General features: G+C 42.6%; 2 protein-coding genes and 1 long non-coding RNA gene across 6 annotated transcripts in view; 1 reads left to right on the top strand and 2 right to left on the bottom strand.

Annotated features, from left to right (window-relative positions):
- LOC144194786 (uncharacterized) overlaps nt 1-287 on the bottom strand; it is a 6142-nt gene extending 5855 nt beyond the window's left edge. The window contains exon 1 of the long non-coding RNA XR_013325973.1: nt 91-287. This is a non-coding gene — a long non-coding RNA (uncharacterized LOC144194786). The remainder of the gene's footprint in view (nt 1-90) is intronic.
- On the top strand, nt 247-1462 carry rps17 (ribosomal protein S17). Its single transcript, XM_077714093.1, has 5 exons — nt 247-407; nt 760-911; nt 992-1097; nt 1171-1236; nt 1311-1462. The coding sequence occupies exons 1-5, from the start codon at nt 405-407 to the stop codon at nt 1386-1388; spliced, it is 405 nt and encodes a 134-aa protein (XP_077570219.1). The 5' UTR covers nt 247-404; the 3' UTR covers nt 1389-1462.
- Nucleotides 1463-2998: 1536 nt separating this feature from the next.
- Nucleotides 2999-11044, bottom strand: LOC144194526 (cytoplasmic polyadenylation element-binding protein 1-like). 4 transcript variants are annotated; one of them, XM_077713648.1, is made up of 12 exons: nt 10894-11044; nt 10479-10650; nt 9087-9314; nt 8068-8297; nt 7409-7664; nt 7230-7343; nt 6251-6355; nt 5375-5511; nt 5090-5288; nt 4504-4598; nt 4350-4430; nt 2999-4271 (listed from the first exon to the last, which is right to left on the bottom strand). In XM_077713648.1, the coding sequence occupies exons 1-12, from the start codon at nt 10906-10908 to the stop codon at nt 4161-4163; spliced, it is 1743 nt and encodes a 580-aa protein (XP_077569774.1). In that variant the 5' UTR covers nt 10909-11044; the 3' UTR covers nt 2999-4160. The 4 variants fall into 4 exon arrangements, with proteins under 4 accessions (XP_077569774.1, XP_077569775.1, XP_077569776.1 ...); XM_077713649.1 differs by having other exon boundaries at nt 6266-6355; XM_077713650.1 differs by lacking the exons at nt 10479-10650; nt 10894-11044 and adding an exon at nt 9406-9716.
- Between the last annotated feature and the right edge of the window lie 1618 nt (nt 11045-12662).

Here is a 12662-nt window from a genome sequence, read left to right as displayed (position 1 = left end):
GACGTTTGGGGCTCAATTGATTCATATAAAATCTCCCGATAGTGTGTCAAAAATTCACTTAGGCCAATAAATTGCTCTACGATGACTTGCCTTGTTGGCGTGCTAGTTGTCCATCATTGAAAACGCTGCTCGTATATGGAAGAGACACTGCGCATGTGCGCAATTTGCACGTGCTTCTTTCCTCCTCAATCTCCAACGAAACACCATACTGTCATCTAGTGGATAACGTGTTATATGACAACAATAGTATATATAGGACTTATCTGAGTCTTTTTGTGCTGCTGCTATGACGGCCGCCGACCACTATAGAGCGCTGTTGTAAAGGGGCGTGATTATGTGTGGTTGGAAAAGTGTAAACTTCCGTTTGAACTGGGCATCCGTTCTCTTTTCCGGCCTGAATCAACATGGTGGGTATCTTTAACTCAGTCTAATCTTCCAGTTGTACATAATCCTTAACCATCATCATTTTCTGACATCATAATCATCTTTTAAACGCATCGTTTAGTATAAAAACAAAACATTTAACTCGCCCGAAATGATATTTCGATGAACCGTAGAGAGCAAGGTAGATTAAAATACTATTTGAGTAGAGTGGGACTAGAAGCGAAAACCTCCAGCGTGTTAAATGTCCCTATTTATTTAATATGCACATATTTACGATTGAACGTAGGGCTGGGATTGTTAGAAAAATAAGTATATATTCAGCATGTACATGAATGTAAAACGACGGTGAATTGTGTTTTGTGTGGGGACCTGTAGGGACGAGTCAGGACGAAGACCGTGAAGAAGGCCGCCAGGGTCATCATCGAGAAGTACTACACCCGTCTGGGTAATGACTTCCACACCAACAAGAGGTTGTGCGAGGAAATCGCCATCATTCCCAGCAAACCTCTTCGCAACAAAATTGCCGGGTGAGATTTCTGCTTTTTTATATGTAGTTGACATAAGTTAGACACCCCCTGGTCTAAATGTGCACGGTTTTGCAACGCAGGTATGTGACTCACTTGATGAAGCGCATTCAACGTGGGCCAGTGCGAGGCATCTCCATCAAGCTCCAGGAGGACGAAAGGGAGAGGAGGGACAATTACGTGCCCGAGGTATGATTTGAAGCTCACCTTTGGTGTTTGAGATCCAGCAGCGTAATGAAACGGGTTGGGTCCTCTTTTGCAGATCTCTGCTCTGGACCAGGAGATAATCGAGGTGGACCCGGAGACTAAAGAAATGCTGAAGATGCTGGTAAGTACACACAGCGAAATTCTACAGGGAGTGTGCATTTTACAACCTTAAATGTTGGTGTTTTTTTCCTGCAGGACTTTGGTAACATCTCCAAGCTTCAAGTGACTCAGCCTGTTATTGGCATGAATTTCAAAACCCCTCGTGGGCTTTAGTTAATATGCTGGAGTGAATTCAGATCCAACATCTTGTTCCTTTTTCCAAATAAAGCTGAGTTGTTCATGCTTGACATTACCTGTTTTGTATTTCTTTAGCTTTGGCCTTACAGAGAATTCCTTACCTTCCATTGAGGGCACTTGTTCTCTAATTCATTTAGAATGATCACAGAGTCACTAGAAAAAAAAAAACAATATAAAATATATGAACAGATTCTTTACTATGTACATGACTTATTTTTTAACAAATAAGCTTCACTAAATGCAGTCTTCCTGTTAAAGATATACTAGGTAGTATACCATGTTATTGTAGGAAGTTGGCCCTATTATACATGGTCTTTTTCAACAAGGACATGCCAATGTTCCCTCTATGTTGCGCACATGCACACTACTCGTCTTCTCTACGCAGCAGTAAATAAAATCCAAAGGTTTTTTTTTACCCATGATGGCAATGTTTACGGGGCAGCCAGTGGCAGTAGCTGTCCACTCATATTTTTCGTTTGTTACAGCTCTTCTATCAAGCGGTGATATCGGGTGATAACTGTCTAAGTCTACTGTGTGTAATCGTTTGTCTTCAACCTCCACAATGGACTATAAATAGAATTTAGCCCTCAGCTACAATCTTACATATATGTTCATTAACATGAATATAAATGTGCTGTCCCTTATTAAATAAATCAAAGCAAAATCATGGAAAAACATTGCATATACATGGAAACTTAACTACCAAGTAACACACTCAGCAGTAAAGTCATTTGAGCCAGAATGACAAGTGAGGACAATGTGTAAAATAAGGTAAGATTAAAGTCAGATTTGTGCATATCCTAATGGCACTTATTGTTTTATTCATACATATGTTTTCATTCATTTTCTAAACCACTTTATCACTGGAGCCTATCCCTGCTGACTATGGGCCAGGGGCGGTAGACATCCTATATCGGTGGCCAGCTGACTGCAGGGCACAAGGAGACGGATAGCCATGCACACTCAGACCCTAACCTAGGGGCAATTTTAGAGTGTCTAAATCAGCCTACAATGCATCTTTTTGGGATGTGGGAGGAAACCCGAGTACTCAGAGAAAACACTCGCAAGCCCAGGGAAAATATTCAAATTCAACAGGTGGACTAACCTGGATTTGGACCAAGAACTGTAAGGCCAACACCCAAACCACTCAGTTTGTCAGACCTCCCAATCATAGATTTTATTATTACTAAATCATTCATGTGCAATAGATATGCACCTGCTTATGGCAGGTGTGATACTAGTGTGCCCATTGCAAGCAATGATGATGTTGCTCACACTGGTAGTTAATGTGCTCAGAGATGTTGCCTTTCTGCCCAGAAAAACTAAAAAAAATAGAGGGAACATTATTTACTAGTTATTTTTTAACCAAAAATTGCTTTTCTGCCCAGACTACTAAACATGAGCCATCCATAAATTAGAATTTGGCTGCCAGGCTTAAAACTATTTTTAGGGACCGCACAAAATAGACCAGTAAATTGAACCCAGTTTTGGTCGACCACAGTCAACAACACAGATTCAAATTATATTTTTCTCCATGGTCGACAAGCAATTATGAGCAGCGCTGGATTGAGAAAGCAAAGAGTCCATTTGAATGCTTAAACACCTTTATTGTGCCCAATCTGAACATACTCCACAACGGTAAGCAGCAAACTTGGCAGACCACAATGAGGTAGACTTTGCAAACTGTAAATAGCAGCCGGGCAACTGGCATGACAGTCTTTGGCAATCACATCCTACTGTGACAGAAGGCAAAGTAGGCTCACAAAGTGTGCGTTGGGAAGTCTACTCGAGGTCAGGGTGGACTAATTGATCCGCAACATAGAAGTTCTTACATTAGACGGGAAGTAACTTCCGCCCACCGATGTACTGATGTGATTAAAACTCCTGCCACCTCTACATGTGCGCATCTAAGAAAAAAAAAGTTCAACGCAACAACAAAAAAACTTGAACTGGTCTGCACTACGAGAGTACTGCAACCGTGACAACGCGAGTTAGGTGCAACTTCCAAACTGTGCTCATGTTGAAATCTGGCAGGGCAAATTAAAAAAGCAGGCAGAAAAAAAAAAACAATGGACGAGGGAGGGAAAAATAAAAATGTTTTTCTCCAAAACAGCAAGCAGGTAGAATTCTGTTCAAATATTTTTTTTCATGTCACGACTTAAAACCATTTGCGTGTACAAATTAGTAAAAAACTGCGTAAAAGTCTGAAATGCGACTGGTTAAATGAAGCCCAATGTTCAACTCCCAAAGTAAGAAACACCAGTTGGCTGGCACTGGGAGGGGGGAGAAAAAAAACACGCCAACTGGGGGGGAGGGGAGAGGGGAACTAAAAATTTAAAGGCACTGTATGGCATCTGCCAATGAATGGCAATGAGACTTGCGTAACTGCTCTTCACTATGCAACATGTAAACAAAACAAAAAACAAAGATTAAGGGCATCTTCCTCCATTTCCAAACCTTCAGCTGACTCAGGTGTCTGAGAAAATGCTGGATAAGTGAACGGCCCTCTCCAACAAGGTCACAGTGCATAGTGCCACAAGTGTGAACAGCAACAACAGAGCAAGTGCAAAAAAGTGAACTTTTCCTACAGTGATATATATATACGTATACATACATATCTATATCCCCAGTGCCTGGTGGAGTGCCGCGTGCCTCATTCCGCCCCTCACGCCTTCGGAGGAAACGGATGTCCGGCACGTGCTCTGCGGCCCAGAACCCCCCACCGTGGAGGGTGTTCTCGCCCTGGGCCTAAGTGGACTCCCTGTTCTTCTGGTTGCGCATGAGGGGCCGATGGTTGCTCAGGACGTCCATGGAATGCTGCCAGTGCCAGCACGTGCGACAGTAGTACTTGAAGCAAGCCTGCGGGCAAAAAAATAAATTTAGAAAAAAGATGCTGCATTTGTCGGACACGTTCCAATTTTTGGTGTGGATGCCTACCTGGTCTCTGCAGAAGAAAGGCCCAGCTTGGCGTATGCAAACTTGACACATGGAATCCTCCAGGTAAGGGTCAATCTGGACCTGGAGAGAGATAGATAAATTGACTTGGATCTCTTTCACATTGGCATCTTTGTAGAACCTTTGCACTCATTACCTTCTTGGTAAACTTGGGGCTTTTGATTTCCACGAAGGCCGCGCACACGGCCTTCAGGTAACTTCTCTGATTGTTAAAAGTCACACGGCCAGAGCCTGCGCAAGAAAATGGGCAGACGTCAAAGCATGCCAGCCACAAATGATTATTTTCATACTTGTATACACGTCTACATTATATAGAAATGACAATATTGACTGTAGTTTTGCTTGTTTAAGAACCATTTCCATATTATATATAAAATGTAGAGCCACTTGATGGTGTAGTGAAGTTTTTCATATTGATTAGTGCTGTCCAGCTTTTTACATTTGTTTATATATCAAAAAGCAATAATTGTCAGTTCTTCCTTGCTTCTAAATTAAGATAAAAATTAAAAATTTCCTAGTTGGTGTTTTTAGACTACACAACCTCTGCGTTGGTGTATTAGATTCTTTATTCACATTTTTATGATAGCTCAGTGCAGCCTTCATTTCAACTATTGCGATCCTTGCCACTCCTAACCATTTCAAACAATGCACATATCTATCCCCGACACCGTCAGCCAATGATTTAAAAGTTCCTCAGTGGGCATAAAAATGCACCATCTTACCTATGGGATATTTGTGTTTGTCCGTGTCAATGCCCGCATACATGACTCCTCCGAACAAGTCGTTCATAATGGTGGCCAGCGCTTCGGCGTTGAGCATGCCGTGCAGTGCGCCCACAAACACTGTCTTGCTGGGGTCCAAACGCTGCGTGGGGAAGCGCACGTAGTTGCTGTCCGAGATGACCCACGGGATAACCTGCACCTGCAGTCACAGCACGAGATCTCTCGCCAGTCATTTATTTGGCGTGGAATGCCTGGCAAGAAGCATTTGATCAAACGTCTACTCACGTCTTTGCAACGCATTCGGCGGCTGGACATTTTGAAGTAGTACTCCCTGTTATCATCTGGGTGGAATGGGTCCTGAGAGCAGGCATGGAGCAAGGCCCGCACAGATTTCTCATTCTCAAACACCAGGTAGACGTAGCCTACAGAGACACCGGGAAGACTATTTCAAACTAGAGCGCTAGGAGACATTTGAAATCCCCATTTAGAGAGGAAAACTATTTATAGGTCAATATTTTGTGGGAGGCTGCAGTTAAGAGTGGACCATAAAAATCATTGAAGTTTCTGATTTCTCACTTCTCCCTGATTCACAATTTTCACCTCCATGTTCATGGTTTTAATAGAGAGTGTTACTTTGAAGGGGAAAATCTTAACGTGTTATTTCTGAGATACTGCATGTATCATAAATACATTAGGGACAATGTCATTAGGAATTACTCCATCTTGCAATGGTTGTTTTCTACTGCAAAACAGAAAATAACCAACATAGTACATTTTAGTTTCCCAACATCTCGTGGTGAAAAAGAGTATAGCAAGCCTTGTGCATTTAATGCACACCCTTGATTTAGTCTTTTTATTTTGTTACAAATACGGCTTACATGTGAGAAAATATAATAATTCACAATTCCACTTCAGTCATTCAAAACTGCCAAGTCATTATCACCAATGAAAGATTGGGGGCTCCAAAACCTCAAACCATGACAAAGATTGACCAGAACATCTAGTGGTAAAAATACATAAATAGGTAGCTGTTTTTTTTTAGCCAATCACTCTTCTTTCATTTCATCTACGTGACCACTCATCAGCATGCTAACGTGTTCACCACAGTGCCACCCAAAAACCTTCATAGGGAAAATGGCCTACCCATTTGTCACTCATTACCTTTGGCCACATTACCTTTGGGAGGACAGCGAGGGTGCTTTCCATCCTTACCAGGCCATTCCACCGACAGAGGACCGTACCCACTGAAGGTGTTGATGAGTGCACCTGAAAAGAATGAGTTTGCTTTTAAGGCACTCCTAACCTTACTTCAATCGCCGTTAACAACTATTGGAATGTGCCGACATGGTAAAAAGCTACAAACAGAAAGGCTACTCACGTCTGGCCAGTGAGGGCACGTTTAACTAGGCAAGATGAATGAAACCATTCATAGATGTCAAAATAAATTTTGTTTTGCATTTTATCAGTTTATCTCATCTCTAATTCGAAATAATTGACCATATTGGCCACATTGTCTTGCGTTATGGCGTTTTGTCTGTCACCTTGCAGTTTTGTGCATGTCAAGTCCATACCTGTCAACTGGTACGTTCTCGCCGTAATTGGTACAACTGAAAGCCCATTTTTATATTGGTACGCTGTACACATGAAAATGGTACGCTAAACGGTGATTTTGAGAAAAAAAAATAAATTAAGGCACTTTCTAGCCATTTTTCACCATCCGCCATTGTTTCTTCCCGGAAACGCATGTCTGCCAAGTGATATATGTACCGGCGCCTCTGATTGGCTAAAAAAAAAAGATCATGATAAACATTTCGTTTTGTAACACTTTCACCATGTGATTTCCGTTTCCTGTTCCCTTGTTTATGTTTACTTTCATTTTCACTTGTTGTTCGTGATTTTTTACAAAAAAGTAAAGTGGTAAGATTTTCCATGTATTTATACATATATGTAAGGGCGAAAACAAAATTTGGTAAGATCACAAATGGTTCGAGGTTGACAGGTATGCAAGTCTAATTTATGCACATAAGCCATGCCCTTGTCATTTTTGTCCGAAAAATGCGGCTTATATGCGAGTAAATATGGTAGTTAAAAAAAGAAAAATCTTCGAATGAATTCATTGGATATCAATAGAGCAAATTACCTTCTGTGATATCCCAAGGCACGCCACCTAGAAAGACCTTGCAAGAATAGAGTGGATCCTTGTTGCTTCTGGGTGGCAGTTGCCCGCTCCAAGTGAAGGTTGCTTCATTCACAGCTTAGCGCAATCAAATATAAAAAAATTAAAAAAAACATTTCCCCAAGCCCATTTGGCACACTTACCTGCAGCCTGTCTATGCAGGCGTGCCTCTCTCTCAATGCTGAAGGCTTCATCTGACTGGTCCAGGATGTCTGCACCAGGCCAGAGCGAGCCGGTGCGCCAGCGGCGTGTGAGAAAGGAGGAGCCCGGGCTGACGCTGGATGGTGGGCTGAGAGGAGAGCTTGCGTCTTGTGGGTCCAGACGGGAGCCCAGACGCAGGAGATCCTTCTGCATGTTTGATGTGAGGTAAGGCAGGGGTGGCGAAATCCGCAAAGTGGACTGTTGGAAACAGAAGATATGTATTAGCCGTTCGACCATTGCAGCATTTGATTTCAGGATGTGTAAAGTTACTAAATTGGTGCCCATGCTTGCCGACAATACAACAAATATTTGGTGCTTCATATCGCCTAGTTGCGATAAGTTGGAGAACTTTCAAGGGCCCCTTCATTCAAAATGAGGGTCACCAACCGTGTTCCTTGACGGTACTACGCAGTCTGTTCTACACCCTTGAATCAAATGATCAAATCTCAGCAATCTTTCTAGAAGGTTGATAAAAATGGTGGTTATTTGGTTCAGCTGTGTTGGAGAATGGACATATGGATAAGAAACTGGATAGGTGTTCAAGGACTGGAATTGGTGACCCCCGGAGCTAAGTATTTCCACAAAATGTTATTCCACGCACCAGCATATCACAGAGGTGGTCTGAACCAGAGCTGAAGCCACTTGTCTCAGAGTCTTCAGGGCTGCTCGAGCGAGAGTCCAAAAAGGAGCTGGAGTCCAAACGGTTACCCATGCGAGTTATGCCGGGGAACTTCTCCAGGAAGTCAGCAGTCATATTCATGGAATCTGTGGGCACGTAGGCTGGAGACTTTCCAAGGACACTGCCAAAGGGACTGTTCAGGAGGCTCAGCACTACAAAAGGTATACATAAAAAGAATTGAACACAGCATCTTCCCGGAGTCTTATCATTTTATGGAACCTAACAATGGCTGGCACATGGATTGTAACAATACCGAATGGAGCTTAGAAAGGTGGTCTGGTAACTGGCGACAACTGTAGACGAGCAATTCAAAATTTTTTGTGATGTTCGCAATGTGTTATTGATTGAATTGCTACATGTTGAATAAAGCAAATGAAGAGCACTGCCAACACCCCTGCTACCTCTTCTCTTGCAAGGGTATTACATTACATGGCCTTGTGCGCTAGGTCCGGTTTTTATTTTCTTCCAGCATTGCTTAGGTTTAGAATCTCTGGCCAGACTATTTGAAAACATGCATGTGAGAATTGAACATAATTTTCCTCAAAAACCATCCCGATTTAGTTTTCTCCTGCTAGCAATCCAACACAAATACCGAGGGCATTACATTGGTCCGAAACGAGAATCCAACAAGGTTTCAAACCAGCTCCCTAGTCCGCACCAGAGTTGACTTGTTTGTATAAAAATGAGAAAACGAGATCAAAATGTGAAGCCTCCCAACCTTTTCCCAAATGCAGCTCATTTTTTGAGACCCAAATTACCCACATTATAATGACCTTATGTATATCAAGCTCCATAAGTGTGTGGACTGAGATGAAGAAAAGCAAAACGCCACATCATCTTCTTTAACCCTACAGCTCGAGGCGACAATATGCTTATACATTACATATAAAGGTACAACACCGCACCAATTTAAAATGCACATTTTTGCCAAATCGACTTACTTGAGGGTGAGCTCATATGAGCTTGGGAGGGAGAGGAGAATGAATCAGACTCTGAGTTGCTCCAAGCTTTGTCCCAGCCAGATGAAGACAAGCGAAGAGACCTGAGGCCTAGACCCAGGTCTGACACACTCTGCTGGACACGGGGTGACTGCACGTCCTGGGAGCCTGGCATGCCACCACAGTTGGCAAAGAGCATTCTCCTGGTACCCACCGCAATCGGGTCAGACTCTTCACAGGCCAGGGGAAGAGAAAGGACTGTTAGACAGGCACAAAACTCCCTTCACAGCCACAGAAGAGAACAGTTTGTTATAAGCCCTACCCTGGATGACGGGAAAGCTAACCTGCTGCCTCTGCGTACCGCGCAAGTGCCATGCATCTCCATCTATATGGCTGACCCACCTAGCAGCATGTGACATAGCAGCTGATGCACTCCCGCTCCCCTAATAATGACATCGGTCTATCCCACCTCCCTCCTCCCCTCCAAAAAGAAAACAATTCTGTCGGAGCAACGAGCTAGTTGGTGCCCCCCTCTCTGGTGGTCCAGGAGGCGTTTAGGCAGCAGAGAACCACTGCCAATGCTGCGGCTCCCGTTTACTCTCTCTAGTCTGTTTCCTGAGCCAGCTGACCAAGGCAGCATGGGAGGGGGAGACAGCTTGAGCATGCGGGCATCATGACTCAGCAGGTTTTTTTTCTTCTTTATAGCATTCAGACATGAAGACTGCTGAAAAGGACAGAAGTGGGACAATAGTTTGTACAGTCTCCCATTTCTTTCTTTGTAAGACCGAAATAAAAATTAAAAAAAACACCAAGCAAAGCAGCTGATTGATCAAAAGTTAAAAAGCAGAGCAATGGGCATGAACTCCTCCCTTTTCTCTATCTCTGGAGAGAGTCCAACCAAACACCAGATACAGCCCTGATTCAGCAACTGTCAAGCTGTGTATTGGCTTCAAGTCACTTTGCTCACAACTTTTATTGGAATACAACTGTTTGATGAGAAATAAGTACTCAAAGCAGTTTTCACCGTCCATTTTCAATGCAAATTGTCCATTGAGAAGGGTACATTCTAGAAAGAGCCAGAAATTGAGCTCAAGTACCTCACATTTGGTAGGAAAATCAAGTGCTGCAATGCTGTGAAACACTGATGCAGCATGAATCAGCTAGGAGCTAAAAAAATATTTGCAATTAAGATATGAACCAAATGCATGCATTTCTGATACTCACCGTGGCCACTAAGGAGCCACTGCCCCAAAAAAATATGACTAATAAACCGTTAAATAACCCAAATGTGAACGTTTATGATAATGAATGGAATCGTTTCAGAACCCTCGAACAGGCTTGAAAGTCAAATGGCCGCACAGGTGAGCCATTGTGACTTAAAATTTGAATTTTTACCACACAAGAAGTCCGCCTTTCCCTTAGTGTTGTTCGGAGTCGTGCACACGCCGGTCAAATCCAGAGCGTTGCCGAGCATAGTGTTCATCCTACGGAAGACGTCTGCGTTGCTGCACGTTGACAAGGCCGGAGAGTCCGAGTTCGGGCTGTCGGGCCTACGAGGCTCGTTTCGCTAAGCCCAAAAGAAGAGCACATATTCGTTCATGGCTGATATCAGCGTGACCATAAGTTACCATATTAGCTATGCACGTCGCTTTCAAACATCAATAGAACACTACGTAGCCATGCCAGTCAAACGGATAGAAGACCAAGTTTTTTTTTTTTTTTTTTTTTTTTTTTTTTTTTTTTTTTTGGTGTGAAAATTGCTTCGGGCAGACGAATAAATTAGACCATTATCGTGTAAAGTCAAACTCACCAGAGAATAGGCCATTTTGGAGACGCTGTATGGCGAAATAAAGACGAAGAAAAACTGTCTGCATTAAAAGCTTCTATTTATGAGTTGGGTTTACCTAATAATTAGTGTCAATGTGTTGAACGTGTGCAACTTGGCGAATGGTTGAACCTGGAGGGCCTTCTTCTAGTCACGTGATTTTGTTGGAGGTCATCGCCGGGCCAATCAAATCGCAATTTCTATATATCTTGGGGTTTTCGAAAACAAACAAAAGATAGAGTATTATACAAGAGCAAAATGTATGGTTTTGTTGGGTTTTTTCCTCTCATAAAAATATGAGAATAGTACTTTTTTAAAAAAGGATGATAGAACTAAGGTAGGAAGGTGGATTACATTAGGTTTGAAAAGATTGACAGACAGAAAGACAGACATAGTGATCTTTAGGAATTTATAATAAATAGTTATTGTAAAATAAAATACATATTTTTCATTTTCTAAATCTTATCCTTTACATGGGTCACGAGAGGTGCTGGAGCCTATCCCAGCCTGGCACCAGGCAGGCGACACCCTGAATCAGGGGCCAGCCAATTGCAGGGCACAAAGAAACAGACAACCATTCATCTTCACACTCATACCTAGGGGCAATTTAACATGTTTAACCACCCTACCCCACATGTTTTTGGGGATGTGGGAGGAAACCGGAGTACCCAGAGAAAACCCACACAAGCTGAACAGAACAGGCACGAGCAGGAGCTTATCCCATCCTACAGTAGGTTGGCTACACCCGAAATCAGTGTCCAGCCAATTGCAGGGCACAAAAGCCGAAAGCCATTCACGCGCAGACTCATATTTGGGGGATCAACCAGTCAACCATGCATGTTTTTGGGATGTGATTGTAACCAGATTACCCGGAGAACACCAACATACGCATTGGGAGAACATGCAAACTCCGCCATCAAACTCAGAACTGTGAAGTGGATGTGCTAACCTACTCTTAACCGTGCCGCCAAATTTGTGGCAGATTGAATGTTATTTCTTATCTAGAACATAAATGGCAAAATCAAAAGTTTAAGCGAGAAAATGTATCAATGTAATTTGAAAAATATGTTGATTTTTCTTTTTTTTTGCAAACACCTGATGTGTAGAGCATGGGTGTCAAAGTGGCGGCCCGGGGGCCAAATCTGGCCCACCACATCCTTTTGTGCGGCCCGAGAATTTTTGAAAATTTTGGAAAATTGCAACGAGTTTGAAGTTATCATGTAAAATGCATAAGGTCATTAAAAGATCTGGAACATTCTATCTGCAAAAGGGTCAAAGCCAAAAAACCTTACTGGATTTTTAGGGCTTTAAAATGGATTGGATTGGATTGGAACTTTATTTCATCCCGTATACGGGAAATTGTCTTGATTGTTGTAGCAAGACAGTTACAAGCACAGATCAAGCCATGCGACTGGTGGGGTCGAGTCGCAAAAGTCGCAATGTAGCACAAACAGGAATGCTACTGTGAAAGAAAACCCAAAATGGCGTCAGCAATACTTCCAGAAACGATGTCGCTGAATACAAATATCCACTATTCCATAGGTTCCATACCCCTGGTGTATCAGGTCTACGGTTCAAAGCATGGAAATTCTGCTTTCATTCTATATGTACAGTAATCCCTCGAATATCACGGGTAATGTAGACCAAACATGGCCATAATGATAAAGGAAAAACACGAAATAGGATCATTTATTATTACTACCGTGCTACGTTTTTGCACCGACACAAGCACGATTATCATGAGGTTTATTTAT

This window comes from Stigmatopora nigra, chromosome 3, assembly GCF_051989575.1.
Source record: "Stigmatopora nigra isolate UIUO_SnigA chromosome 3, RoL_Snig_1.1, whole genome shotgun sequence".
NCBI lineage: Eukaryota > Metazoa > Chordata > Actinopteri > Syngnathiformes > Syngnathidae > Stigmatopora > Stigmatopora nigra.
Note: the sequence above shows the minus strand (reverse complement) of the source record. Positions and strands in the feature narration are given on the sequence as shown.

Coding starts and splice junctions, on each gene's coding strand:
- rps17 (XM_077714093.1), top strand. Junction 912..991: donor CTTCGCAACAAAATTGCCGG/GTGAGATTTCTG, acceptor TTTGCAACGCAG/GTATGTGACTCACTTGATGA. Junction 1,098..1,170: donor GGGACAATTACGTGCCCGAG/GTATGATTTGAA, acceptor CCTCTTTTGCAG/ATCTCTGCTCTGGACCAGGA.
- LOC144194526 (XM_077713648.1), bottom strand. Junction 9,315..10,478: donor AAAGGCGGACTTCTTGTGTG/GTAAAAATTCAA, acceptor TGGCCTGTGAAG/AGTCTGACCCGATTGCGGTG. Junction 7,665..8,067: donor ACCACCTCTGTGATATGCTG/GTGCGTGGAATA, acceptor TGTTTCCAACAG/TCCACTTTGCGGATTTCGCC.